Source organism: Venturia canescens, chromosome 7 (genome assembly GCF_019457755.1).
Source record: "Venturia canescens isolate UGA chromosome 7, ASM1945775v1, whole genome shotgun sequence".
Taxonomy (NCBI): Eukaryota; Metazoa; Arthropoda; class Insecta; order Hymenoptera; family Ichneumonidae; genus Venturia; species Venturia canescens.
In genome coordinates this window covers 17,767,001-17,794,584 of record NC_057427.1, presented here as the reverse complement: position 1 = coordinate 17,794,584, position 27,584 = coordinate 17,767,001, and the positions used below count along the sequence as shown (strand labels likewise).

The following is a 27,584-nucleotide window of genomic DNA, read 5'->3' as shown; positions in this document are numbered from 1 at the left end:
CGGGTTTGTTTGACTCGGACTCGATTTATTTCAACCTTGAATTTAAAAAGAGAATTTTACAGAATTTACAAATTTACAAGAAAAATCATCCCTGATTATAGCAAGCAAAAAGAAATAAAAATTGGTTAAGTTAAGGAACAAACCCCAGGCTCTGGGATTGAAACGTCACCGAATCGCTCCGAGATCCTGAGCATCTGCAAGGTTAGGTTATTTACCGTCCACGGGCTCTGGGATTGAAACGTCACCGAATCGCTCCGAGATCCCGTGCAACGGAAATTTGGAAAGTTTAGAGATTAGGTGCGGACCCTGGACTCTGGGATTGAAACGTCGCCGAATCGCTCCGAGATTCCAGGCATCCAGGAAAAATTTAGGATAATAGGTTAGGTTGCTTGCCAAAATCAGAATGTTTGAGGTCAGCCTTTTTGTTCCGAGTCAGAATTTTGAGGAAGGACTGCCTCCCGAATGAGTCGCGCAGCGCTTCTTATACCCGTGTCCCCACCATAAAATTATCAAACGCCGAATTTTCGGTTTTCGGATCGGTTCTGCGCATCCATTTCTAACGCCTTCTCTGATTGGCCCGTTGCCATGATTCACGCTCGCCCGTTGGTCGAGCGGGCTAACATACGATGCGCGGACTACCGCTTTTTATGAATTTCAGCTTATTGCGATTTTCAACAACAAAAACTTCAATTTGATCCGTTATTATTTAATTTTCTTCATTTTTTAACATTGTTAGTTGTTTTAATATGATTCGAATAAATACAATTGCTCAAAGTCACATACGCGTCCTATAGCCCATTAACGTTCTATCCGCGCATGCGTCATAAACACGCGTCTTGTTTTATTTGAATTGATACCAATTTTTTAAAAGAAATTATCTTTTTATTATTTTCCTTCGATCCGTTATAATTTTTCGCTTCATTTGAGTCTAGTTACAATATTTTATGAAATCGCGTTGAATTTTAATTAACAAAACAAAAAAATATAATAGTTCAAGTTTTTAATACGCGGCGCCGCTAGTGTCGCGCTCCGCCGCTTGTATCGGGCCTTTGTATTGCCCTCCAGTACGGCCGCCGCCGGCCAGCAGTGACGCGGCTCCCCGGTCGTTGTACGCGCTCGGTCAAAACATCGCGCCGCGTCGCGATGTTTTTGGAGGTTAGGTTGGGGTTCGAGTGTTACGTCACAATATATATTTTATTCATCATACAGATTTTCAGAATTTTAGAATCGGAACTCTTGAAATGAAATCGAGATGACGTCATCAATCAGATTTCACGCAAGATCACTACGCAGTTAGGACGTCACCGAAATTCACCCGACGCAAACAAGGTCACTGCGCAGTTATGACGTCACCTGTCCCCCCCTCCCATGAAATCTTCTAAAACATGCGGAGTACCCCCCCCCCCCTCCGCCCATGGAACCTTCTAGAACATGCGCAGTACCCCCCCCCCCCCTCCCATGGAACCTTCTATAACATGCGCAGTAGAACCTGCGCAATGGATTTTCTGCGCATGCGCAGTAGAGAAAAAGTGGTCCAGAACCCGCCTAGTATATTTACTTGTGTCCATGCACAAGTGAAAAGATATACGAGTTTGTTCGTGAATTTTGTAGTGGTAGATAGAAACAAAATTTTATGTACCATTCAAGAAAATTTTTTTTCTCTAAACCTATAGACTTTACGTAAGAATTTTTAATAACAAAAGAATCTTAAAATTAGTCAAGGAACACTCTCAAATTTTTCCAAAAATTTTTCAGGTATTTTTGAAAAATTGGATTTTTTGAAATTTACGAAAATTAAAAATTGTTTTCAAAAATTCTGAAAAAATTTAAGAGTATTCTTCGACTAATTTTAAGCCATTTTTGTTCTTAGAAATTTTTTCACAAGTTTATAGTTTTGAAGAAACCGATAGATTAAGATTTTTATAAAATTTTTTCATTCTCGCCGCCATTTTGAAAAAACGCGTTCATGAATTTTTCTGAAAAAAATTTCTCTTAATGTTCGAGTGCCATGATCACCTCTGATCATTGTAAGAAGTTGATAGCTTTGCGGTATCATTGTGAAAAAAATGCGAAAAAATTTTTTTTCAAAAATTTTCACGTTTTTTACGTTTAAATCGGCCATATTTTTTTTTTCGGTGTCTAATCGAAATTTTGAGCTCAGATTCTGAAAGAGCATCGAATTCCGCGTAGGAATAGAGGTATTGCATTATTTTTTTGGTCCGATAACATAATAAATAAACACGTTGAAAAGTTAGTAAAAATTCTGATCACCTCGGCGTTAATGGGATAATTGCACGACATACAATTTAGGAAGACACACAATTTGGAAAGAACGTTTGAGGTTATACTGAACGAACTTTATTTTTTCTCGCAACTCCTGTTGAAAATTTAACGAAATAAGAATAAATGTGTTAAAGGTTTTTCTTTTCTCTTTTACTCCACCTTACGAGCCCGATGATTTCGTACGGAAGATTGTATCGAACGAAAAAAACGCAGCCAGGAGAATGAATTTATGGAATGATGAAAGTATCTTTATTTAATGACGGCAGTGGTGCCTCGAGAATATTGCCCGGATATTTACGGATACAATTGATATGAAACGGAAAGAAGGAAACCATAGAATGATATAGCTCGTGACGATGACCATACAGCCAACGTGTCGGATTTACACATATACACTGTGACCAAAATTTTCGTCAATTAGACTTTTTTAATGGCACAAAAATCTTTCGTCGATTTATTTGATCGAAAAAGATCCCGTGGGCGCCAGTCGCGAAGCGACTCGACGAGGAGAGAGAGAAGGACGGTTGACCGGCTTTGTTCAGCCGGAAGGGCGGGGCAAACTAGAGAATAACTGGCAAAGCAAAATTAAACAGATGATATTTTAATTATTATTTAACAATTACTTTGAAAATTACAAACGTTAACCTCGATGAGAATTTTACCGGAAGATCGCGAAATAAAGACGGGAGAAAAAGTCGCGAACTCACACACACACCTTTCTGATCGGGAACCTACACACTCTACAAATTATACCGAGCTCATTCCTTTCTGTCACGGATCTACTCGTGGTTAGAAAATTATTTAAGATGGAAAATTTGATGTTAAACAATTACGGGATGAACAAAATTACCGAGCCCCCGATATTCGGTTACTCAGCCGAGCTATAACCCTTCACACGCGTTTGCAATCCCGATCCACTCATTCTTTCTCACTCACACTTCCACACTTTTCCCGACTCGTTCCCACGACTTTGCTCGAACAAAACAATTATTAAATAAATTTGAGATTTTCGAGTCGGCCACGCAATTAGCCCGAATAATAATCTTTCTCGGGAGATCCACGAGATCGGAACACGAGCAAAAATACTACTGGCTGAATCGCACATGTCCGAATCGCCACCGTGACCGCATTTTTCTCGAGTTTCAATTTCATATCGGAGATGGAGGAATATTCTGACGTTATATCTCGAATTTTTGTCGAAGATCCTGAAACTCTCAATAGGTCTGACGCCCCTCTAGACGGGACTCCCCTGAGTTTTCGATGTAGCGGTGTTGATGACTCCTTACAAATTTCAAATTCTCGATCTTCGCGAACTTTCGGGAACATTCCGTGGCGAGTGATCTGTAATTGTGTGTGTTGGTGTGACGTGATTGTATTTTGCGTACGAGCCCTACTCGAAGTACGCCGACGTTTCAAATGTTCTGTCCTTCAAATCATGAACTCCTGACTTAAATTCCGATCCTTGTTTTAATTTATCGGGACGACTCGCATGAAAATAAAATAAAATAAATCGCGTAGGATTAATTAGTTGTTTACCATAATTTTTATTCTACAAAAGATTTGCATAGTCGATGCATGGCCGAAGTAACGAGCTAGCGAGACGGGAAATTGTCTTCTCGAGTCCTATTTTCTCACAATCTTTATTTGTGACAACCGTGAAAAATAAAAATTGTCACAACACACAGCACAACAACTAATCTTGTCGCAATCTAGACCGTTCACAAAGACTCATAGAAAAGGCTCACAAAGCGTATATAGAACGTTGTACTTGTTTGGGTATCGGACACGTGCCCTCGAAAGGAAATTGGACACGGTCGCACAGTTCGCAAGATCACGCGTCCGTTCCCTTGCTATCTCGTGCTCAGACTGTTCAACCCACGCCGCCGGCTAGCCAAGATGGCCGCCTTCTCGGCCTTCTAGAACCTTCTCGATGCGCGGTTCCCGCGCACGTATCGGGGTACCATCTATACCCTCGAGTTCTATGCCAGTTCTAACACAGGGATCTCAGGGGGGAGCGTGGACGGGGGAGCGCGGGGACCGTTGCGGGGCTGCATGGTATGTGGAGGGGGAAGGTTCTCGGCCAGCGGGGGTGCGGCGGCACTTTGATGACAAAAGATTGCCGCACTCCTCGAATGACTGATTTATGTTTCCGGTGTGATCATCAGATTGCATTGGACGGAATTTTCTTTTGAAAAAGTGACCTGCTCTTTTCAAAAATGATCTCAATTATCGGACCAAAGCACTACTCTAATGACAAATTTATGTGTCCTACATATTTTTGCATTCCTGAGATGGTGCCAGTTTCCATGAGATTTCTTTTTCAAAATGCCCCTCCCCCGACTTTTCACTTGAGACTTGTATCTTTGAAAAAATATATTGTTATTCCGAGAATTGCACGTCACACGACGTCTAATGATAAATGTCCGGTGTTACATATCTCTACATTCCTGAGACGGCGCAAGATCCGACGAGATTTCTTTTTCAAAATGCACCTCCCCTTCCCCGAATTTTTTACTTGAGAGTTGTTTGAATGTTTTCCGAGAAAAAAAAAGAAAAATTTCACATCGAACGCTTATTCTGAAAGTAAACGTCGCGATGGAAAGGTGTGCTAGTATGTATACTATCCATCCAGCGAAAGATCCATCGACATTAACGGAAAATGAACTTGAGTCATTGCCGAAGGCTTTGCTTTTAAAGTACTATAGTAATTCTATTCCTACGTTATGGGATCGTTTACCCAAGTATTTGCGTTTACCCAAGCATTGCTGTGCAATCATATCAATTGTGTTTCGATCATTTCAATCAACCCTGGGTGCGAACTCATATTGATTCAGTTAGACCCAGACGTAGAAATTGTGAAAAGTGCTCGATTATGGAACGACTTGTAAACATCTATGGGACTTTACGGATAAAAAATCCCTGTGAAATGACATCGGAGGAGCTCCAAATTATATCTCCAACCATTTTCAAGGAATACTTTGGTGAATATACAGATATTCTGTGGAATCGTTTACCGGAATATTACAAATCCGATAGTGAGATTGCATTATTACGTCGTTGCGTTGAACATTGGAATGTATCATCGATGGACGATCATATTGACGGTCCGGCTCCGCAACGTCGAAATTGTAGGAAATGCTGTGAACGTGTTTGAACAAGTTTAGAATGCACGTGTTCATAACGTCGGCGGAATCAAAGAGCCTGTACAGAAAAAAGGACCACCGGAGGAGACTGCATCGATTCCAATATAGATCACGTTTGAACCTGTTTGAAAGCGTGTGGAAGGGGATGATCCAGTTTTGGGGTAGGGATAGATGGAAAAACTACAAATAGCAGAGTCCAGAAGAAAAAAGCATCACTTCACGTCTTCGTAAAGTTGAGTCAAGACTTGCTCTTTAAAGAAAATCTCAAAAAACTATATCCATAATGGAGTTCTCCGCCATCAACAATATCATCGCAAAGTCAGAGTATCTTCCCGCCAAGAAGCTGAAAGAACTCCAAGTCAACGAAGAATATCGCGTCTCGGACGTGAGGACAGCAAATACCAAATGGGGAAAAAGATATGTCGCCGAAATCAGGAATGAATTCACCGCATTCCTGCCACCGCGAGTTGTCAAGGCATTCGATCAGAATCCAGCGGTATTCGAGAAACTTCTGGAAACGGCTCATTGTGGACAACTATACATGAAATATCTCGGTGGTGATTGGAACGCTATTGAATTTTCTCAAAGAGATTTCTAATATTCTCAACGCAAAAATGTATATATCTGAATCACCGATGAAATGTATGTTGAAGGAGGAGGAGGAGGACGAATATTGTATAAATAAAATTACACATTTATGAAAAAATTGTTTTGTTTATTCCAACATCCCTCTATTACATAATGCATGATATACGTATAACCAGCTTTGCAAAGATTTTACATTCTTCGTTGCACAATTAAATTTCGATTCGTTGGTGTGGTGGTGATGGTCGCATTTCGATGGACTTTTCGGCAGTTTTTTCAACGCTGAGGCATTCAAAACATTCCTTCCATTTTTCCAACTCAGTTTTCCGTTTTTTTTTAGGCCGTGAAACATCACATGCTTCGTTCCTATTCATCATTATTTCATTGCTCATGGCAGGTCCTGGATTGTTACTAAAGAAAATAATGAACAACATTATTATTATTATTAAATTAGAATTGACTTTGATTTTCCAGACGTATCCAGGATATCCAACGATGCCATGTGAAAAATTGGCTTATTATGCAACCAAAACAACCTGGTGCATCGATGGATACGTCTGGATAAGCCGTTCGTCGAGAAAAACGACCTCGCAGAGTTCGAACATTGCGGAAGGGTGCCTTGAACGAACTTTTTTATTTTCCAGACGTATCCACGGTGATCGAGGATGCCCGGCGAAAATTTGATTTGTTTGGGTTTGTCATTCTGAAAACTCGATAAATTATGAATACATTTTTTTTTTTTAACATTTTTGAACAAGACGCTCCAGCTCTGTCTTTCTTTTTCTTCTTCGTTCAGCTCGGCTTGGAAGCGCATCATTCTGTAAAAAAAAAAAATAACATCAAGTCCGTGCTTTCATAATTTCTACTTCATGAAAACATGTTGTTCATTCCTCTTCGTATTGCGTTTCACGTTTTTTCATTCAACCCTTCAAGAGCACGGATCAGTCCGTTTATCGCAACCGTGAGTAGGAGAGAGACAGCTGCCAATTTTGTAAGGGAAATTTTCACTATACCGTTCGCCCGATCGGAACGATAAAAATGTCAGCCTATTTTTGCCATTGCCCTGCGTGGGCTAACAGAGGAAAATTATTCATATTTTGCTGTTTCGATTGTAGTCTCGAAAGTGAAACAACCGTATTCGATCAACAACCCGAGCAAATCCGATGTTGAGCGTAGTTATTGTTGTGAGTCACGAGCGTTCTAAAAATAGTTTAGTAACTATAATATTTAGATTCATTCGTTGCTCAAAAAAATCACTTCTCATCAGATTAATATAAATATGATTCCAAAAGCTCGATAATGTTGTATTAAGAAAGTTTATTATTTCGCAATTTTGATTATAATTTTTTTAATATTGGAGACGCTCCAGCTCAGTCTTCCTCTTTCTTTTCTGCTCATGTCTTTTTTTTGATGATCCCGTTCCTACTTCGTCACTGTTATCAATAAGGAAAAAATATATCAATTATGATCGAGGTGAAATTAGTTATTTCACTGATATTCTTTATTTAATTCCCATTAAAATCATGATCAAAGTTAACACATTGAGGAAAGCATGTGCCCGAAGTATTTACCTAACAATTTACACTCCACGCTCCGACATTGCGAGCAGATCTGTTCTCGCTGCCAACCCGATTTCAAAGAATGAGTTGAACATTCATTTCCAACTCACTCAAGAAAAGAGAAGTAATAATAATGTTTGCATATGTAGTTCCAGTTGTATTTTATTCAAAAGTAAGGACTCGAAAATACTTGTATTACAAAAATTTAGAATGCTTAACATTTATACTTTTCAGAAAACATCGAAATCTAGGAATTTGAAAAAAGTAAAGTAATTAAATTTCAATCCGTTATTCCACAGTGCTATCAGTTCGAAAATAATGAAATAACCGTTGGATACATGAAGTAATTTACTTACTATTCGCAATCTTCTCTTCTTTGTGTCCGTATTTTTTTTTTTTTATTATGAAATTTTCGAAAAAGGATTGATTTCTTCCGACGAATTTTCGCAAATAATCTCGACGGCGCTGTCCTTGAATTTTTTCGTATAATGTCGGGAGCAGTTTGTCGATGTCCCGCAAACCAATTCTCCTACCGGTCTCCGCAACATCGTCCAAAATTTCCACGAGCCCAACAATGAGACGCCCAAGCATTTCAGGCATATCCGCGACGTTTTTTTCGTATTTTGTAATGACGCCACGAATATAACCCGTCATTTTCGATGGCGGAATGACGATTGTAGAAAGCGAAGAATCTGTTTCGTTCATTTGTCTTTTCATATTAACAACCACAATATCATCTATAATGTTGAAGTTTGTAACGATGTAAAGGGACGAAATGATTCAAACAAAACCAACGTGGATGTAAGTGTAATGATGGTGATTCCGTTTGAATAATTTTGTGGTTTTACATCAATACAAACCTCAGCGTTACAGATTTTAGATTGCCAATAGAAAAAAACGAATAAACGTATTGTGAACAGATTCTTAGATTTCTTTAGTCATCATTTCGCCGAAAAAATGACTCGACATATTTGCTGCGTGGTTACGAAATACGAAAAGAATATTCCAAATATGCCGTTGAAGTTTTTGAGAAGGAAACGGAAAGCACAAAGAATAAAAGTTTTCGGGGCGTCAACAAACTGCTGCCCCTCATGCATAAACCATTATATTTGCGTCATAAGCGGAAATAATTGCACAAATTTATCTATAAACATATTTTTTTTTGAAACTTTATCGAAGAAAAATTTACTGATACACATGAGAGAATACTGTGTATAGTAATGTATAGTAGTGTATAGTAGTATGCATCCAAAAAATTTTCTTCATCGACGAATAGATTCTACTGAAAGATAACAGTTCAAAATTTAATTTCGTCAATTTTTTTCAAAAATATATTTCATGGGATTCTTTATCGTTGGATTGGTGGTATCTGAGAAGTAAAAAGTTAATAATACAAAAATGGTTGCAATATAACTATTTTCAAACCCTGACTTTTATATAGAATACTTCTCGACCTGAATATAGAAGAAATTTTACTGTTTCTCTTTCCCCGAATTAGTTCGGAACGAATGTTTTTTTAGCAATGACTACTCTTTAAATTTAAAAGTTCATACAAGGCATTCTTTCACTGAGTTCAAACTCTCCGAGGTTCTCTTCCTGGACGGAGCGCTTATCTATACGCACCCTTCGACGCAGCACATTATTTTGGTAGTATAACGAACCAACTTTTCAGCTGGCATCGTCAAACATCCTGGATACGTCTGGAAAACTCATAAGTTCGTTCAAGGCACCCTTTTGCCGAGTTCGAGCTTTGCGAGGTTATTTTTCTTGCCATTATACTCATGCAGACGTATCCGTCGTTGCACCAGGTTGTGCTGATTGTGCAACGAGTCAAATTTTTAATTAGTATCGTTGGACACCGTGGATACGGCTGGAAAATTTCGAAATTCGTTCGAAGCACCCTTTCGCCGAGTTCGAACTCTGCGAGGTCATTTTTCCCGACGATCGGCTTATCCAAACGTATCCATCGATGCACCAGGTTGTTTTGGTTACATAATAAGCCAACTTTTCACCTGGCATCATTGGATATCCTGGATACGTCTGGAAAATAAAAAAGTTCGATCAGGGCATTCTTTCGCAAAGTTCGAACTCTGCGAGGTCGTTTTTCTCGACGATCGGCTTATCAAGACGTATCCATCGATGCACCAGGTTGTTTTGGTTACACAATAAATCAACTTTTCACCTGTCATCGTTGGATATCCTGGATACGTCTGGAAAATAAAAAAGTTCGATCAGGGCATTCTTTCGCAAAGTTCGAACTCTGCGAGGTCGTTTTTCTCGACGATCGGCTTATCAAGACGTATCCATCGATGCACCAGGTTGTTTTGGTTACACAATAAATCAACTTTTCACCTGTCATCGTTGGATATCCTGGATACGTCTGGAAAATGAAAAAGTTGGTTCGAGGCACCCTTCCGCAAAGTTCGAACTCGGCGAAGGTAATTTCCTTGTCGATGCACTTTTCCAGACGCATCCATCGATGCTACAAATTTTTTTTACCTTCGGACCGAGCCACATTTTAGCGTGGTATCTTCAGATACCGTGGATGCATCTAAAAAATTACGAAGTTCGTTCGAGGCACGCTTTCGTAAAGTTCAAACCTTGTGAGCTTGTTTTCTTTCCCGATGCAACTTTCCGGACACATCCATCAATGCACTACGTTGTTTTGGCTATGTCGTGAGCTAAATTTTTGCGTGGCATCTTCGAATACTGTGGTCGCGTCGGAGAAATTTAAGAGATCGTTCGAGGCACGCTTTCGCAAAGTTCGAACGCTGCGGGTCCCTTTTTGTTTGCCGATGCACCTTTCCGGACGCATCCATCGATGCACCACATCGTTTTGGCTATGTCGTGAGCTAAATTTTTGCGTGGCATCTTTGAATTCCGTGGATGCGTCGGGGAAATTCAAGAGTTCGTTCAAGGCACGCTTTCGCAAAGTTCGAACTCGGCGAGGGTAATTTCCTTGTCGATGCATTTTTCCAGACGCATCCATTGATGCTTCAGGTTTTTTTTGGGTTAGGAACGAACCAAATTTTCACCTGGTATCGTCGGACACCGTGGATACGTCTGTAAAGTTTCAAAGTTGGTTCGAGGCACCCTTTCGCAAAATTTCTACTTCTATTCTTTAGAACTGTTCGAACGTGCAATACTTCTGGAACAAATAGTGCTCCGTATCGGATTCGATTGTTCCGTGGTCCGCCCTTAGTCGCACTCCCAATACACGTGAATATCAAGCGATTACAAAATATTTTATTTATCCCCATCGAAGCAAATTGTATCCGAGCAAGAGTTTGAGTATTCTTGAAAGAAAATCCGCAAGATAACTGAAAGAAAATTCAAAAATCCAAAGATGGGTTTCTCTGAATATTTCTACAACATTCCATGTTTTCCAGCTTTTCGAACGAGCTCAAACTTTGATGCATTATCGGCAGGGCATCCAAATCCCAAAGCTAACTAGAAACGTAATGTTTTTATTGACAACAAACATCGGTCATTAACAGTCTTGTCGTCTGCTGGTCTGAGGCTCACCGAAATTAAATCTCTGTCATTACTCCGTGAGGTTGTGATGCCACACGGGGTTAGAGATCACTTTTGACACATCGGACTGAAATTCGTTCAATGATCGACAAAAGACGATATTCAGTAACTTGACCAGCGGTAATATTAGCAAAACCAGGCATTAAATGAAGGTACTGTACTTGTCCCGAGACTCTATCGAGTCTAATTGTGCCGGGTGCCGACAAAAAAAAATATGTTCTCATTGTTTAGCTGGTTATCACTGGTGTATAACACGTTCGACGGCTTAGGAGTACGCGAAAGAACGTCCGCCAGAATTCACTTTTTTCCAAAACTAAATGGAGAACTTTATTTTTCTCAAGTTGGTAGGGGGCCACATTACATATAGGTTCTCTCCTTATCCCTTGCCCCTCAAATACGGTCGACGACTTCCTTGATCTAGTGTTTTTAATTCGAGCGTTATAAGTTGGGAAAAAACGATAATTTTGGTTAGATTTGTTGTTGAATTTTCATTTTTGCTTTGTAGGTCTCGAAAGTTTTTTTCCTCCACCTCTACCACTGCAGTCCAAAGCTACTCACTCTCCGCGGGAAGAAGAAAAGATAATTCCAACATCAACACCAGCAATATTGGATAAGAGTGGAGACGGTATGAAATTTCAAAAGTTTTCAAATCCGAAAGTTCTAATATGAAGTTGAAGTAAAAAAGGTCAAACAAAAAAAATATTTGTTTGTTTGTAATTACAGAGTCAGTATTTTCGCAACCTGCACAAAATCCTTTTTTTGCACCATCGGATGTCAAACAAATCGCTGCTGTTGCACAACCCTGGTGGATTCCCACGGAATCTGACACGGCAGATGTACCACAAAACTCATCTTGGATGGGAACATGCACACCTTGGATGGACTCAAACCAGAAGAATGTTCCGCCCTGTGGCAATGCCAAAAGCAAATTACCTAAACGTAAAAGTGAATCCATAGATCCAGCACAAGATGCAGGTGAATAATTGTTATGGCTCTTAAATATTTTTTATCCACCATAAACATAGAATTCTTAATTATAGTGATTGTTTCAAATGAACTGCTCTTGTTCTATTTTACTTCATTATTTTATTTATATTAATCTTTCAAAGACGGGTCTGGTCAAAATATCGACCACTAATTTGGTCGGGTGCTCCGCTTGAAAAATTTATCGATATGATGTCCTAATTTTTTGTAAAAAAGGTCGATTTCAATGTAAAAATTCCCGTCCTTAGAAGATTAATATTGAAAAAAAAAATAATTCCGTTGATTGTTTATAAATTATTCAGTAATTCCATAATTTTTATTTAGAAAGAACTGCGATAGCTCAAAAACATCTTTCAGAGCTAATGAAACCACTACGATGTGACCTCTGCAACGCTATTGTGAGAACCCATTTATCAAGATATTTAAACAGTTTATTATATATTCCTCATGCTCATATTCATTTCAGATGAATTCTACTGTCCAAGCTAAATTGCATTACGAAGGGAAACCACATCAAAAAAAAGTTTCCATGTTCTTGAATCAAAGTGTCAAGAAACTTAAGCCCGAAGAAGTCACAAGCACATCAAATAAGACCGACTGGAACACGTATTGTGATGTTTGTATTCGCCAACTACTTCTCGACATAATGGTTTGGTTGAGTAGTTTCTGAGATTTATCACCATTGCAACTAGTGTATACAAAAACAGAGGAAAGAATTTCCTCCACAAAAGTTATTTACCCTATACGGTTTAAGACCGAAAGTTTTCATTCTTAAATTGCAACAATCTTTTCTCTTCCATTGGAGTTTCAAACAACGGAATTGAACTGAACGGTATCGAAGATCTCGGGTCCAATACCACACTGCTATTATTTTTTTTATTGAAGTAAAACTATTATAGGTGCGCCGTGCTTGGGGAGTAAACTGGTGAATATGTAACGGAATTGTTACGGGAGCGATACGGAAGAGCTACGAAAAGCGTGATTGCGCATGCGCATGTACATTTTCGTTCTCTCTCACGCTCATCGTCAAGGACTCGTGTGATTGGGTGAGGCGAACGAAAATTGAGTGAGAGAAACGTTGGTAGAGATAAAAATACCTAATACATAGTGTAGACCTATCGTCCCCACTCTTACATTTAGTCTTCAGCCCTGATCTAGAAGCATTGTAGGAGCAAGAGAGAGTGGTGCGCATGCACATTTTCTTTCTCTCTTTTTCTCATTTACGCAGTTTTAATGAGTTAGCCTGCGTTATACGAAAGTTGATAGAAGCCATATACAAGCAATCAGTAAAGCATGTGTGAGTTCTGAGTTCAGTAGCGTTACACAAACGATATGAAAACCAAGCACGAAACAATAAAAATAAGTGATTTTATAAAAAATTAAAAAATTACAATAACACCGGCACACAAAAAAAAGTGGTCTGGAAATAAAATCGGACCCATCAGTCTGTACGTATTTTGGCCCGCTGAATCCGAATCCAGGGTCAGATTGGTCAATACACCTCCCAAATTTTGAGTAAATTCCAAAAAACCGCAAAAATGGCGAAAAATCGCTGTTAAAAGCACAATAAAAGTTATCTTCGACCTTACTGAGGGGTGTTTTTTATGTAATTTGATGCGCTGAATCTGAATCCGAGATCAGATTGGCTGATACACGCCTATAAATTTAAGTAAATTCTAAAACACCGCGAAAATTGCCGACAATCACTGTTCAAAGCACAATAAAAGTTATCTTCGACCTGTTGTGTCCGCGAAGACCGTCGCGAAGGGACGAGTTATCAAGGACGACTATTTAAGGGATTTAGGCCAAAAGAGCTGAACTCCAACTCGATACTTTTACAACAAGTTAACAATAAGTTTATTTAAGAAGTTACAAATTCGAGGTTTTATTGCCTCGAGACCGATCGTTACAATTCTCGTCAAAGACTCGAATTTTGGTTAGTTGGTAAATTTATAGACTTGGGGGTTTTTCCCCCTCTCGCGACAATATGGCGTGATATTCTTTTTCGAAGTTTCGGTGATGACATCGAGGGTCGATGCGCTCGTTCGGGGACGTCGATATTTCGCCGTCGATGCATTTATGCTGAGAACGCTTAATTTATATACTCTTTATTTTAGGAGTGCGATGTACGAGCACAACATCCCTCCCCCCTTCGGGAGACGAAATTCATTTCGGCTACTTTTTCGCACGGAATAAAATAATTAAATTTGAATCATTTCGTAGTTATGTTTGTTTTCTAGTTCCCTGTTTAATGTAAGTTTTTTTTTTTTTTTTGAGGTTACAATGAGCCATTTTTGTTTGCGTTTTTCGATTTTGCTTTTCTGATGACAATTTTGTCGTTAGTAGATTCAGATGCGAGTTCTCCTATAATTTTTGGTCTTGCCACGAAAGTCGGGGCTAGTTCGATATCATTAGTTTGTTGTATTAATCGAATTCGTTCACAATGTTTAGCTTTGAAAATTGTTAATATGATGATTATTAAAATGATCATAGTCATGCTAATGGCACTTATAGAATAATTTCCGATTATGTGATAGGGATGTGCCCAAATATTTGGTTCTTCATCTAGTTTTTTCTTAAGGATTTCGATTCTTTCTCCTAATGCGTTCGTTTCTAGTGGATTGATAATTACTTTCGATGGTACGCTGTAATTGAAAATAGGGTGATTAGCGTTTACCATTCCGATTGCGTTCGTTAAGTTATATAATGGTACATATGTTATAAATTCATTTTGTCGCAGTTCATTTAAAGAAAACAATTGAAAATTAATTGATGTGGCGGAACATTTTCCGTCCAAAGCCAGTAATCCTGTATTGTGGATTATTTCGTGTGTCGTAGACTTATTTTTACAATCGATTCTAATATTTTCGGGTTTTGGGGCTACGAATAGCCATCTACCTTCTTTTCTAGTGCGATTATTAATGTTTTTTCGATTTTTACAATTCATTGATTACGTGACAATTTTTCGGGATTATTTCCTAAATAAATCGCTATTTTGCATGATGTATTATCGCTTATTGTTTGCAGTGATTGCTTAGGTTTGTAATAATAGATGTTGTCAACTTTTTTCGCATTGTTTAAATCTTCTTCAGTCATTATTAAATACGTTCTTTTGTAATTATCCACAATTATTATTTTGGAAGTGGTTACTATAAATTGGAATTGTTTTTCATTAATTTTTGTTGTTAGTGGATAGACTTTGTTGACTTTCAATATTTTTAAATTATCATTATTATTATTAATTTTTTCGTTCGGATTATAATTTATTTATTTATTTCATGTTATTATACACGTTCCGTATTATTCGTTGCGTTCTGTTTATTATTTTTGTATTTATTTTCGTATTTTTCGTATATTCGATTTGTTTCTTCATATTTCAATTTTATATATTTGTAATTCTATCGTTTTTTTTTTTTTTTTATACATTGAGCTACCAAAAAGTATTTATTTCTTAGGTCTGTTTCTGGGTACGGTCCTGCTACATCAACCGCGCACTTGTTAAATGCTCTTTCCGGAGTGTCGGTGATTGCCATCGGTGATCGCTTTGATTTCATGACTTTGATTTTCTGGTATTTGTCGCATTTTTCTACATATTCCTTTATTTCCTTTTTCATTCCTGACCAACGATACTTTTCTTGAATTCGTTGAGTCATTCTTTTTACTCCAGGGTGTCCTCCGTGGGCCGTGTCGTGGTACTCTCGTAGTATTGTTTTTCTGTCTCTCTCTGACAGGTTCGTCGCGTCAGAGTCGAGGTGTTCGGTTTCACTCTCGTTATCGCCTTCATGGCTGTCCTCTATGGGCATCTCATTTTTATCTTCAGCCGCACTCGGTTGATTATCAAGTCGGCCATTATAATTGGGGATGGACCGATTCTCCGAGGAGGCTGTAGTTGTTGAAAAAGATGAAAACGCGTCGTTCATGACTTTACGCGTTCTTTCTTTCCCCCTTTTTTCCAGCTGATCAGTGGTTTCATTCTGATCGAGCGTGATCGCGTATATGCGACTCAGCGCGTCAGCATTTGTATTCCTTTTTCCTTCATTATATTCAATTCTGTAAGTGTATTCTTCCTTGCCTGGAGAGTTTTTAAATTCAATTTTTTCTATTTGTTTTTGTTTGTGATCGCTTTCTATTTCTTCTATTTCGACTGTCGGCCTTTCTCTTGAGACTTCCTGATCTAAGGTATTTAAAAACATGATTGGAGAAGACATTCATTTTTCCGGAACTATTCCTTGCTCTATTTTTACTCCTTTTTTAATTTTGCGGGCTGATAAACATCCTACCGCTAAATTTTTTGCTTTTACGTAGTGGATGCTCTCGGAACGGGATTGTAGTTTCTCCGAACCGTTCACCAAAGGCTCGACGTGACCATACATTTTGATTATGCGGCCACCTAGAATGTCGACCTTGTGTTTTTTAATAAAATCGAGTCCCAATATTCCGTCTGTTTTGATTGGAACGTCGTTATCGACGACGAAAAATTCATGAAGAATTTTGACGGCGGGTGTTTCGATTTCGAGGATTACTTTACATAGGGCATTGAAGGGTTTTCCTCCGCCGCCTGTCAATTCGACTGTTTCATTGATTATTTCTGTATTTTTTCTTAGAGCATTTCTTTTTATTATGCAGCATTGAGCTCCCGTGTCAACTTTCAAGAGGAGAGCTGAATCTATTGCGTGCGGTGATGTGATATAAAAGTCGCTAGCCATTCCCCAGGAACCGATCGAATTAATTACGAATTTTGTTTTGGGTTTCACGACATGTGCATTCGAGCCGGTAGTTCGCTTAGCCTCCACACAGCTAACGTGCGCATTTTTTCGCTCAGCCGTTCGCGCGAGGAGACTGAGGTTCAGCGACCCTATTGTTTTCTTTTCTTCCGCATTCCCGTTGTTCGATTGATTCGAATTTTGGTTATTACCTTGATTGTTTTCTTGACTGTTATTTTGACCGTTATTCTGTTGTTTATTATCTTGATAACCTCTATTTCTGCTTCTGTTGCCTTGATTTCCACGATTTTCTTGATTTCCATTATTACTATTATTTCCTTGGTTACCATTTCTATTTTTTCTGTTCCAATAATCGTCATATACGTGACCTGGTTTTTTGCAATAATTACAAAATAAAGAATTTATGCTTCGACTCGGTGTCTGTAAACTGTTATTTCCGTTACCATGATTCTCATTTCTATTTCCTGAGCTTCTACAGTCGCGTGCGAGATGACCTTTTTTGTTACACCTATTGCAAATGATCGTATTATTTCCAGGTTCTCTTGGAGTTCCCTGTTGTATCTTTTTTTCGTCAATCGCGGCTGTGATTGCTTCATTAAGTGTTGGATATGCCCTAGCTTTAATAATGGTTTGGTATTCGCGTTTGAGACCTTGCGCGAAACTCGAAAGGGCTACTTCGGGTATGTGCTTTTCTACCGCCATTTGTTCGATCATTGTCGAGTGCTTTTTTATACTTGCATCAATTAATTCCATCATTGTGTCTTCTACTCTTCTTCCGAATTATTTTACTGATTCGTTAAATTTCTGTCGACAAGAATACAGCTCTGTTTGGAGGGCTCCTACGGTTCTCGTACCGCAGAATATTTCTAACATAACGGATTTAAATGTTTCGAAATTTGGAATATTTTTATATCTTACTTCTGCTCGGGCTCTACCGGTTAGTTTCGTTGTTAACACTAATTCCAGGAGAATCTCTTGGTCCTCCTCTAAAATATGTTTGTTGACGTGAGCAAAAGAATCTACAAGTTCTCGCGCTTCTTCTGGTTTTGAACCATCGAATCGAGGAATTAAACTACGCGCTTCTTTAAGAGACATTGAGCCTCGAAGTCTGTTAGTTCGCGAGTGATTTGGAGAGGAATTTTGAGAATTATTTCCTCTATTATTTTCGCCATTATTTCCAGGATTATTATTTCGACTATTTCCGAGATTTCCGGAATTCTGATTATCTCCCGTTGTGTCTAAATTTACTGTTTCAACCATTGTTGATACTAAAGGATTTGTTGTTTCTACTATCGAATTTTCCGGCGTATTTTCCGCGTCTAAATAATCGTCTTCCGATGTCGGAGATCGATTTAAAGATTGGGCGCTACTTCGTCGCCTTCTACTTTGCGAGGTGATTTCGTTTTTTCTTTCGCGATTGTAGTCGAGTTTATCGTCGAAAAATGAATTGAGCGAACGCGAAATAGTGCTTACGCCCGGTAATTTGAGACGTTCAGCGTACTCGTCGTCTGACATATAAATTTTTATATACGATCTGGCTTTGGCGGATTACAATGTTATTTAGAAATGTTCCGTCACTTACAGTAAGATGATCGCTAACATGATGTCCAGATTTGTTGTAGTGTTGAATTTCTTCCGCTCCTGCTCCAGTCGTATTTTGGGTTGAATCTTGACGTAGATCGGTCTGCCTTGGATGCGATGATCGGTGATCGAACGTCCGTTCGATATATCGACTTTTCTAGAATTATCGGTCCTCCTCAGCAATTTGAGTTCCTTCCGTTTGACTATCGTAGACGTGTCGGGTTTCTCGAGTAGTGGCTATCCCACCGCTGCCACCAATGTTGTGTCCGCGAAGACCGTCGCGAAGGGACGAGTTATCAAGGACGAGTATTTAAGGGATTTAGGCCAAAAGAGCTGAACTCCAACTCGATACTTTTACAACAAGTTAACAATAAGTTTATTTAAGAAGTTACAAATTCGAGGTTTTATTGCCTCGAGACCGATCGTTACAATTCTCGTCAAAGACTCGAATTTTGGTTAGTTGGTAAATTTATAGACTTGGGGGTTTTTCCCCCTCTCGCGACAATATGGCGTGATATTCTTTCTCGAAGTTTCGGTGATGACATCGAGGGTCGATGCGCTCGTTCGGGAACGTCGATATTTCGCCGTCGATGCATTTATGCTGAGAACGCTTAATTTATATACTCTTTATTTTAGGAGTGCGATGTACGGGCACAACAGACCTTATTCAGGGGTATTTTTTATGTAATTTGACACTCCGAGTCTGAATCTAGAGTCAGATTGGCATACCCGCAAAATTCTCAGTAAACTGCAAAAATCGCTAAAACTGGGTCAAAATCGCTACCATGGTTATGGGAAGAGTTTTGCTAATCTAGGTCGAGTACCCTCTTTTTGTATTTTGATGCGCTGAAACCAAAACCGGGCGTCTATTTTAACTCGTACGTCTCCAGAAAATTGCTCAATCCGACTCTGGTAGCTAGTAGTCCCGATCATGCATACTTCCTTCGAAGATCGTGAAAAATAACAAAAAAAAGCCAAAAAATATCGAAAAATAATATAATGACAAATAATATAAGAGATAGTCATGGATGTTGACGAGATCTATCAAGCGTAAAGTTCCGAGAATGACGATTACCTCCATGATGATGAAAGCAAAGCTCCCCATACCTTCAACTGAGAAGAATTCAATGATCTCATACGAGATGTAGCACTACCGAAAAATGGAGCTGAATACTTGGCGGCAACATTGAAAAAGAAAAACTTGCTATCAAAAGGAAAACCCTAGGGAAAAAAAGGTTGGGACAAGTACATTGATGGTCCCTTGTTTCCTGATCATACCACGAAAAGTGTGAAAAATATTCCATAAAAAAAATTATAAAACCAAGTGTAAATAATTTCAACAGAATAATTCGAAAAAAGTTTCACACCGATGCCCCATTCTTTTTATCTTATTCTAAAAGCTAAATCAATTGACGAAAAATTCCATCTAAGTTACGTATAGCATTAAAATTTATGATATCAATCGAAGGACAAGCGTTTTATGGTTCCATGACTGTAAATGCAAACGGACAAACACATACAGCCCTACACAAACAATCCCAGCCAGACAAACACATGCAACCCTACACAAATAAACCGAAACAAACAAACACATATATCCCTACACAAACAATTCTAAACAGACAAACACATATATCCCCACATAAATTAACTGAAACAGATAACATATACAATATCAAGAGACTCGGTAGAGTCTCGGGACAAGTATATTGACAGCCCTGTCGTCTGCTGGCCCGAGACTCTCGCCGAGACTATACTTTCTCTGAATAAAACGATTCGCCGTGGTGGGGGTAAAATTGGCATGTGATTTTATTGAATTACGAAGCTTAGGAGCCATTTAGCAACTTGAAAATTGAAGTTTAAGCCAATTGAGTAATTCTCTTTCGATTCCGCCCTAAATCAGCATGATCGGTGTTGTGATTGCTGAGAAAAAACTTTGCACGGGCTCAAGATTATGCAGAAGTTACCAATACATTCAGGAATTTATGCGTCTGTATTTATAAACACCATCAAAGGCACTTTGATGCTCTCGAGTTTCTGATTCGTTGGATCTGACGACATCCATTTTTAGACGTTGTGATTGGTTGTTGAAATTAGTTGTTGATGATTGGAAATCTGACGTTAACTTCAGAACGTAGCACACGGCGCAGCACAGCTGGTAACAGCAGTCAAGGAGACTATAGGTAAGGAGTGCAATCTCCGTATTGGGCGCCTGTTAGAAAAACGTCCGTAAAAATGTCGGGCAACCCGGGTTCGAGGAACTGCCACTACGCGTCGCATTGTCGTTTGGTACGGCTATATATATAGTAATAAAATCAATGTCGTTGGTGAAACTGACCGTCATGGCGACTGATGGCGGCGGAATCGTGGATTTAAAGAGCTTGCGCCTATAAAAAATTGTTGAATCAACAATTATGAGCGCTCGTGATCGAAAGTACTCATATGTATTGTAATAATATTCTCCAGCGACGTGAAACCCTGTGCTTCGCACATTCAAAGTATCAGCTGATCCCCCCTCGTATGTCGCGCTGTTAAGAAAACTATAGCATCCGGAAGATTGCCGGTTCATATACTCATGTCGAAAAAAATTTTTTCTGTTACAAATTTTTTTTTGAATGATATTTATGAATGTTTGAAAATTAGATTGATAACTATAGCTCTTGTGACCACAGTTATTGTTTCATAAAACCTTAACATATCAAGCGGCCCGGATAAGCCAGTAGCATTTTCTGCCGTTGGAATATCAAGAGTTTACGTGGTGTGATGGTTCCATGTTGGGCTAGTACTCGTGGAGTTGGCGGTTCGAATCCTCATTCGTTTTATTTTTTTTTTTTTTCCATCATAGATGTGATTGTTCTTTGACTATAACAGAAATTGAAAAAAATCAATTGATGTTGTTGAATTATATTTTTTTTTTATTCATTTATATAAAAAATGACTGCAATATATTAATGTATTTTAACAGCAATGGCCCCTGTGTCAGTGTAATTATCACAGTGTCAGCTGGCAGCAACGCATGCGCGTATATAACGCGTACATTGTGCGCATGCGCCACCGTACGAAACTACAACAGCGCCGCTCGAGAGGAACCCTCTTTCCCGACACTTTTACGGACGTGCCCGATCGCCGAGATTGCACTCCTTACCTATAGTCTCCTTGACAGCGGTCATAAATTCGACCGATATACATATATATATGTACAAACCATGTGTCAGTTTTTGATCGTATGAACAGAGTTTCGACATTACGAAGTGCGTGCGGGATCAATAAAAAAATAATTTTCGTCATCTAAAGAAGTGCATATTACTATTTATTTTGTTATTTGTGATGTATTAAACCGGTATCAAATCGGCCGCGTAAATGTAGTCTGTGATGTGTGTGTGAAAAAGAATATAAAAAATGGGCGATGCATATATGTCAACGAAACTTTTCAAGATTTCATTATTTCGTTCGATTGAAAATAAGTGTTAACTGAAATAATCCTTTAATTAAATCAGAGTACGAGAAATATTGTCCAGTGCGAATATATTGTCAGTGGCGTGGTTATATATCATGTGTACATAGGTTATATATACGAATAAATAGAACAAAAATACACGCAACTGTTAGAATGATATTAGAAACTTTAATTGAATAAATGTTTTCTAATTTATTTCTTGTGTCGTCATTATTTTTAAACATCCCCATATTTTGCTTGATATTCAGTTTGGCTCTGCCCTCTCCGATCCTTGTTTCCACCCCATCAGTTTGCAGCGGATCGATTCATATTATTAATTCGTTCCCTAATATGTGTTCTATGATTTTCTACTCCTTCATGATGATTGTGGTAACATGATTCGAGAGGTTTCTAACCATGATCTTGAATTGCACATTTTGTAAATCAGATTTTCAAAAAAAAATCTGGTCTTGGTATAATGTGTAGTTATTCTTTTCCCATTAGGTCTGTCGAGTGATAAATTTGGAAACTTTTCCAGAAAGCCTTTGGATGCTTTTTTTGCTAATGATATGAAAAGTCGTATCTTAGGAATGCGGTATGCAAACACAAATTTTGATAACAAAACTTATAGAATGACATGTATGTTGAGTATTTCCACTTTGCAAACTACGAATATGGAATTATTATAAAAAAAATTCATTCCGATAAGTCTACTGTTGCTCAGTTTTGGATGCGATCAAATATGATGCCTACCAACATCCCCAGAAACTTACAGAATTGCTGAACGCAATGTGCGCTATGTCATTTTAATGTAACATCATGACTTTTGACAACTTTTCATTATAATGCTGTAGATTCGGATCATTGAATGACTGCAAAAATCTGCAAACTATACAATTTAAATACTGTGCCATTCATTTTACATTTTGACTTTAACTGTAACATCTATATGAAGTAAAAAATTGATTATAAAAGTCTTCGAAGCTCATTGCGCAGATACATTGAACCGCAGCAGATACCTGCGAACTCTGAAATTTCTGTGGATAAATATATATGTGACGGATCACCCCTTATCTTTGATTATGGTAATATGTAATGGAACTTGGTTCGGCAAGTTTTTCAGTGTTCCTTTTCAAATAGTATTGAAGTTTGTATGACTGACATACAGCGAATACTTCCAAACTTTGATATTTCTGTGTTGCAGCATGTGTGCCAATCATTCAAATCATTTACTCTAACCGTATCATGTAATCTAGAAAAATCATCACAAAAATCTTCCGCTTTTCTAGATACTTCAATTTTCCTTTTTCTACTCCATTGTGAGTTTTCGAATTTCTAATTTCATTTCTGAATTGTCCTGAAATGGTTTTCTTCCAAAACCAATGCAGGTACCTTAAACGTCTTTGAATTCTGTTGCTTTGTTGAATTAAGTTCGCTTAGTTTTTTTTGCTGCTTTGAGTTCTGGCATAATAAATGTTAGAAGTTTTCGGGTACTTTTTTTCAGCAACTATCAAACTGTGGATAATTGGACCTCAGCGGCCACTTGCAAACTTTGGAAATATATTTCATTGAGGGCACGTTTTGGATGAAATGAAATCTCTAGATTCAGAATGCAAAAGGGACATTTAAAGTGGGCAAATCTGTTGGATTTTTCGTGTCTTGAATTTGATCTATCTTTCATTTGAATTTTGAAGAAAAGGGATAAATAAAATCTGTTCTATTAAAGAAATCTTTACATCAGTTCTTTCTTGGTATGAAGACTTGGAAAAAATCGCCAAAGGCCAAGGACAGACAGGTGACAAAATATTTTCAGTACAATTTTGACGAAAAATCAAGAGACTCGGTAGAGTCTCGGGACAAGTACATTGACAGCCCTGTCGTCCGCTGGCCCGAGGCTCTCGCCGAGACTATACTTTCTCTGAATAAAACGATTCGCGGTGGTGGGGGTAAAATTGGCATGTGATTTTCTTTAATTGCGAAGCCTATGAGTTATGTACGACTTTGAAAATTGAACTTTCAGCTAATTAAGAAATTCTCTTTCGATTGCGCCCAAAATCAATACGATCGGTGGCGTAATTGCTGAGAAAAAACTTTGCACGGGCTCAAGATTATGCAAAAGTTACTAACACATCTATGGATTTACTGTGTCTGTACAGAACACCATCAAAGGCCTCTTGATGCCAGCTATAACCCATTTCTATGGAAGCTCGGGTCCCGGGATCCCGGCTACAGAAATAATGAGTTGTGATTGGTCAGGACACTTGCTGTACCGTTCCAGCGGAATACAGTTTATGAATATATATACAAGACCATCAGTCAGCCGTCAGTTATTGATGTTATAACAAACGGATTTTCGACATTACGAAGTGCGGGGTGACAAAAAAATATTTTTCATCTAATAAAGTGTTAAATATGTATTTATTTTATTAAAAATAGTGGTATGTGGTGTCATACAGTATTACGAAAACCAGACATATAGTGACTTTGACGTGATATATAATACATCCATCTGTCAGTTTTTGATGGCATGAGCAAATTAATAGCAACAGCGATCTGAATGATAAAATTTCGGAGAAATAGTACGAGCTGTATGAATTCGATTCAAAATTCTTATATGACTATAAAAAAAAATGTTATGTAAGTTTTGTGAAAACCATGTGGGTTAGTTTACGCTCATCGCAATCGGTTCGCGAGTGTTTGTTATATAGAACATATATTAGTATTGGGAAATTTCTCCTTGTACAAATTCTTTGATATTTTACGTTTATTTATGACATAATTTTGTTGCAATCCTGGTTCTGGTTCTTCAAAAATTTTCAACGGGAGTTATGTGAGAAAAATAAACTTTCGCTCATTATATAACCTCTCAAACGTTCTTTCCAAACAGAAATTTTATGTTGTGTAATTACATTATAGAAAAAATATGCGTGATTGTATGTAAATGAAAGCAAATAAATGTTGAAAAACTTCGGTCAAGTAAAAGTGTCTAATTCAATGTATTATTGTCATACTTTCTTTCATTTCGTTTGGCCGTGTTCACCGGGCCCTTTTTCCCACCTCCTTAGCTTACAGTGTATCCATACTAATTTCTATTCATTCTCTAGACAATTCGAGTGACATTCGTATTTCTATTTCCTCATATTGATGTCAATAAATTGGAAAATTCATAACAAAAAGTTTTCATGATTGCTTGTTTACAAACACGAGTTTTAAAATATCTTTGGGCCATGTAAATACATAGATATTCACTTGAATTGTTGCATGATGAATTTGGAAATTCATTTCAATAAGTCATTGGTTGCTTATTTTTCGTGATATCAAAATTTGTATCTTCCAAATGCAATGAACACATCTTAAGTTTGACAACATGATGAAGCGACACGTATATTGAGTATTTCCAGACCATGTTTACGATTGACATTATGGATTAAAAAATTCATGTGTGTGAGTCTACGCCTGATCATTTCTGGATGTGATCAAATATTTTGTCTGTGTATAACCATGGAGACATACTAAATTACACTATTTGATTTACTTCAACATGCAGCGTATCTGTCTGTCACTTTTTACACTATTTGATTTATTTCAACATGCAGCGTATCTGTCACTTTATTTATTGAATATGCCATAATAAGTTTCAAAAATGTGGTTCGGATAATTTTAAAGTTTTTTGCCCCATAGCACCAAAGTTTGTATTACTGGTACGCAGCGAATACCTATGAACTTTGATATTCCTGCGAAGCGGTAGGTGTGCCAATCTTTTCACTTTTTGGTTCCAACTGTAATATATGAATGAGATACATGAAACAATTATGCGTTCTGTTCACTTTCAAGTGCGCTGTCTTTTTTCCTTTTAGTTTTGGCATAATAAATTTTATGAATCGGTGGTAATTTTTTCTGTCTGTACCAAAATTTAGATGAATAAATCGCAGCGAATACTTGCAAATTTGGAAAATTCTGTGTATTGACATGCATGCCAGGTATTAGTACTTCCTTTTTTTGATTATGGAATATGGATATCTACAAATAATAAAAATTATACATGAATTATAGGATTTGGAAATGGATTATAAATAATAATCAATAATAAAAAATAATGATGAATGATACAAAAAGTCAGCGATGGCCTGTTTATGAATGGCATAAGAAGTTATGTTTTCAAAATGCAATGCTCATGTTAAAAAGTAAGCAATTCTGTTGGTCTTGACGCACTTCATACTTTTTCTTTTGTCCGGTTGAACCTTGGTGGCTACATGCAGAGTTTGAAAATTTTGTGCATCGACGTGGGTGCGTCAACTTTCTATCTCTGGGAATGATAATACGAATGGAAAAGATTGCTTCAAAAAGTCCTTGGAAGCACGTTTTTTAATGAAATAAAAATAACTAGCATTAGAATTCATTAAACATATGTGAAAATTGCGAATTCTGGTGGACTTGGTGAACATTATATATATTTTTTTCTTTCTCCTTCTGTCAAATTTTAAGGAAAATCAATCGAAAAATTCGTTTCATTGAAAAATCTTCATGTTTTCTTTATTCACAATGATTTCATCAAAACAGATGAAAACAAAATTTATAAATGAAGGGGGAAAATTCCACAATGATACAAAATATTGAAAAACCTTACGGAATATGATTTTAATCCCAAAAAATTATAGACACGTTCGAAATGGTTGAAAAATTGAGGATATCACTTCAAACATTCGAAGAATATCAAACTGTTATAAATTGTACAAAACTTAAAGAAAATCATTGGAGAAAGGAGAATTATTTTTAAATATCACAATAGAAACATTGGAGAACTTGAGAAAATCTTATTTAAGAATATTTTTTGTGGTTTAGAACTACCACAGAAAAAAGATTTGATATCAAGCCGTAAAAATCCTTTCTCGGAGAAAAAAAATTTGGACAATTACATTGATGATCGCTCGTTTTCGCATTATACCACAAAAAATGTAAACAAAACTTCTTAAATCACGCAACAAAAATGATTTCGAACCGTAAGAAAATATCAAATATATTACAATCCTACAGCATTAGTGTATAATGTTCTTCACTAGTATACTGATTGTGCGGTATCAGTCTTTTTTCAACGAATCAGATGTTACAAGCCAAAATCATATCTCGGCCTCCAACCCGCTTTCCACCGTGCTTTTGGGTTCCTAATTGACAAAACATATTAGAGTACAAGGAAAAAAATCGCTGAAGTCCAACAACAGACCTGTGACGAAATATTTCCAGTACAATTTTGACGAAAAATAGGTCTTTTTTCGTGAAAACCAACGTTATAAGCCGAAAATTATATCTCGGCCTCCAACCCGCTTTCCACCATGCTCTTTGGTTCTTAATTGACAAAACATATTAGAATACAAGGAAAAAAATCGCCAAAGTCCAAGGACAGACTTGTGACGAAATATTTCTAGCACAATTTTGACGAAAAATAGGTCGTTTTTCGTGGAAACCAACGTTATAAGCAGTAAATCGTAAATAATTCATAGCAATTTAAATTAAAATTATATATTCATCAAAACATAAATAAGGAACTTTTGCGAAAAAAGACGTGATATCAAACCATAAACTTCCCCTAGGGAAAAAAAGGTTGGGACAAGTACATTGATGGTATCGTGTTTGCTGATAATACCATCCATAAAAAAAAAACTTGGAAATCGATGCCTCATTCTTCTTATTTGATTCGAACAGCTAAATAAATTGAAAAAAAATTCCATCTCATTTACGTGCAGTATTAAAATTTATT

The 27,584-nt window shown here is 37.6% G+C and overlaps 1 protein-coding gene across 4 annotated transcripts in view; it reads left to right on the top strand.

The window, feature by feature from the left end:
* Positions 1–27,584, top strand: part of LOC122413116 (zinc finger protein 346) — a 163,151-nt gene that overhangs the window by 18,855 nt on the left and 116,712 nt on the right. For 2 of the 4 annotated variants that reach the window (XM_043423248.1, XM_043423246.1), the window contains exons 2-5: positions 11,610–11,729; positions 11,828–12,079; positions 12,413–12,486; positions 12,555–12,737. In XM_043423248.1, coding sequence (XP_043279183.1) covers positions 11,610–11,729; positions 11,828–12,079; positions 12,413–12,486; positions 12,555–12,737 — 629 coding nt within the window. The remainder of the gene's footprint in view (positions 1–11,609; positions 11,730–11,827; positions 12,080–12,412; positions 12,487–12,554; positions 12,738–27,584) is intronic. The other 2 variants (XM_043423249.1, XM_043423247.1) reach the window with 1 other exon arrangement.